Source organism: Buceros rhinoceros, unplaced genomic scaffold (genome assembly GCF_000710305.1).
Source record: "Buceros rhinoceros silvestris isolate BGI_N320 unplaced genomic scaffold, ASM71030v1 scaffold19378, whole genome shotgun sequence".
Taxonomy (NCBI): Eukaryota; Metazoa; Chordata; class Aves; order Bucerotiformes; family Bucerotidae; genus Buceros; species Buceros rhinoceros.
Window position 1 is genome coordinate 95 of NW_010426531.1, and position 2,505 is coordinate 2,599.

The 2,505-nt window shown below is 45.9% G+C and overlaps 1 protein-coding gene across 1 annotated transcript in view; it reads left to right on the forward strand.

Moving 5' to 3' along the window:
* Nucleotides 1–766: 766 nt before the first annotated feature.
* The window catches only part of LOC104498206 (telomerase reverse transcriptase-like), a gene marked incomplete at both ends in the record, with an annotated part of 15,039 nt that continues 13,300 nt past the window's right edge, over nucleotides 767–2,505 (forward strand). Inside the window, 2 exons of the mRNA XM_010141558.1 lie at nucleotides 767–2,318; nucleotides 2,352–2,482. Coding sequence (XP_010139860.1) covers nucleotides 767–2,318; nucleotides 2,352–2,482 — 1,683 coding nt within the window. The remainder of the gene's footprint in view (nucleotides 2,319–2,351; nucleotides 2,483–2,505) is intronic.

Here is a 2,505-nt window from a genome sequence, read left to right on the forward strand (position 1 = left end):
TGCCGGCGGCTGGGTCGTTGGAGAGCACCAGAGGTTGCGCGCCTGGGGCTCCCTGACGCTGCTTGCCCTTTGGGGTAGGAGTGAGCAAACCAAATGTGGCCGGGGAGCTACTGGAAATGAAAAACGGCACTTTCCCCACTCTTGAGAGGGTAGACGAGAGCGGGGAAGACCGCTTGCAGGTCGGCATTTAAGCGGAAGAAACTTTTTAGAGAGGAAATGCTGCTTTTCTCTCGGAGCTAGTGGGTGCGTGAGCAGAATGCTGCTACGGTAGGGAACGAACCTTGCGAGCTTGTTGAGCGGGTTTTAGCATTGTGAACTGGGTCGTTCCGTTGAACTTTTCTTTACATAAAGGGAAATGGAGGCCTCAAGAAAGTCGGTGGTACTTCCCAGGAGGTTGGCGCCTGCGTAAGCACGTATCTACGAGCACCAATCTACGAGCAGAGCAGGCCTTGGAGCCTGGGCTGCTGCGGGAGCCGAGGGGAGTAGCACAGCGGGATTCCTGGGCATGGAAACCAGGAGCAAAAGGGCAGACGTTAGAAAAACTTCCTTAAAGTTGTAGGCCCATATTGCTGCATGTAAGCATGCTGTGGTACGCTTGAAAATCTTTCTTTTTGAGTATGGCACTTGTGAATCATCAGTAATGGTTTGAAAGGGTCTGATCTGAAGCTGATGTCTAGGACTGTGTAACCTGCATGTCTGTTCATTTAAAGTGTATATTGTGGTTTATGGAAGAGCCAGGGGTAACACCTAATTTTCTTTTTTCTTTCTTCAGTTGTCTAGTCAGAGTGAAGTCATCACAAGAGTTGTTCAGAGACTCTGTGAAAAAAGAAAGAAGAATGTCCTCGCATATGGATACTCCTTACTTGACGAAAACAGTTCTCATTTCCAAATCATGCCATCTTCAAGTATATACAGCTACCTACCCAATACTGCAACAGAGACTATACGTATCAGCGGCCTGTGGGAGACTCTGCTCAGCAGGATAGGGGATGATGTGATGATGTATTTATTGGAACACTGTGCAATCTTTATGCTGGTTCCACCTAGTAATTGTTACCAAGTTTGTGGGCAACCAGTTTATGAACTTATTTCACATAATGCAGACTCATCCCCCATGTTTGTTAAACAAAAGTTTTCAAAGCATAAACGTAGCAGCTTGCTTGACTATATGCAAAAAAGGCTTATGTTTCATAGACAGTATCTTTCAAAGTCGCGTTGGTGGACGTGCAGACAAAGACTCAAGGTCTCCTGTGTGAGAAATAAAAAAAATAACGAGATACAAAGTTTAGTGTCCAGTTACCAGCATTCTGCAAGAACTGTTCCTAAAGCAAGCAAGCAGATCAGAACAGTTACTGAACACCTGGAAAACCAGAGTAGATCCAGTTTATACTTGTCAGCTGCGGCACCATCTTTAAAAAGGAAGCTTGATAGGGAACAACTTGAAATTCCAGCTAAGAGAACAAAAGTAGAGGAGGCAGCGAGAGAGGAAAAGGCTTGTAATCTCACTGCTGATGTAAACCAAAGTAGTTCCAAGAGATACGAAACTGGGTATGTCACATCACATTCTGTAAGTCTCATTAAAAAAGAGCACATTTCTCAAAGAAGTAACAGTGATCTGTCTGGTCCTTCTTTAGTTCTCACATCTTGTGATGGGAAGAAGTTTGTGGCAGGTGAAAGCTCTTTCCGGCAAGGAGTTCAGAGTAACAGATCTTTCAAGTCCAGCACTGAAATGCAAGCACAGTCCCATAGGAAAGGAGTAGAGATGCGTATGTATGAAACTCAGTTGGATTCTGTACAAGTGAAACCCATGGAAGGTATTTCTTCAAAATGCAGAAGGCGGGAAAGTTCCCTAGCTCATTTGGCAAAGAAGTTACCAAATACGCTCTCGCGTTCTACCATGTATATTGACAGGAAGTTTCTTCTGTATTCTCGCAAGAGTTTCCAGGAATGTTTTCCTAAATCATTTTTATTGAATCGCTTGCAGAGCTGTCAGGCAGGTGGAAGACGGCTTATAGAAACTATATTCTTAAGCCAAAATCTGTTGGAGCAAAAGCACAGCGAAAGTCTCCCACATCACACCTGGAGAAAGAAGAGGTTGCCCAAACGCTACTGGCAAATGAGACACACATTTCAGACACTGATAAAGAACCATGGAAAGTGCCCTTACTTAGTTCTCTTGAAAAAAAATTGCCCTGTCTGGATACCTGAAACCAGTGTGAGAAAACCTGAGCTGCCATGTCAGGCAGCCTTGCCTGGGGAAGCAGAGGTTCCTGAGCAAGCAGAACAGTTTGGGAAAGAGCTTAAGGGTGTGATGAGCAGCAGATGTGGATCTGGTCACACTGATGTGCCAGATAACTTGCATGCTCCTCTTGCAAAACCTGTGCGTGGTCAGTCACAGAGTGAGGAGCAAAGCCCAGGAGAGGTGTGTGATTCGGCCCTGGGGGAGCTTCTCAGGCAGCACAGCAGCCACTGGCAGGGGTGCGTCTTTGTGTGGGGGGGCCTTGG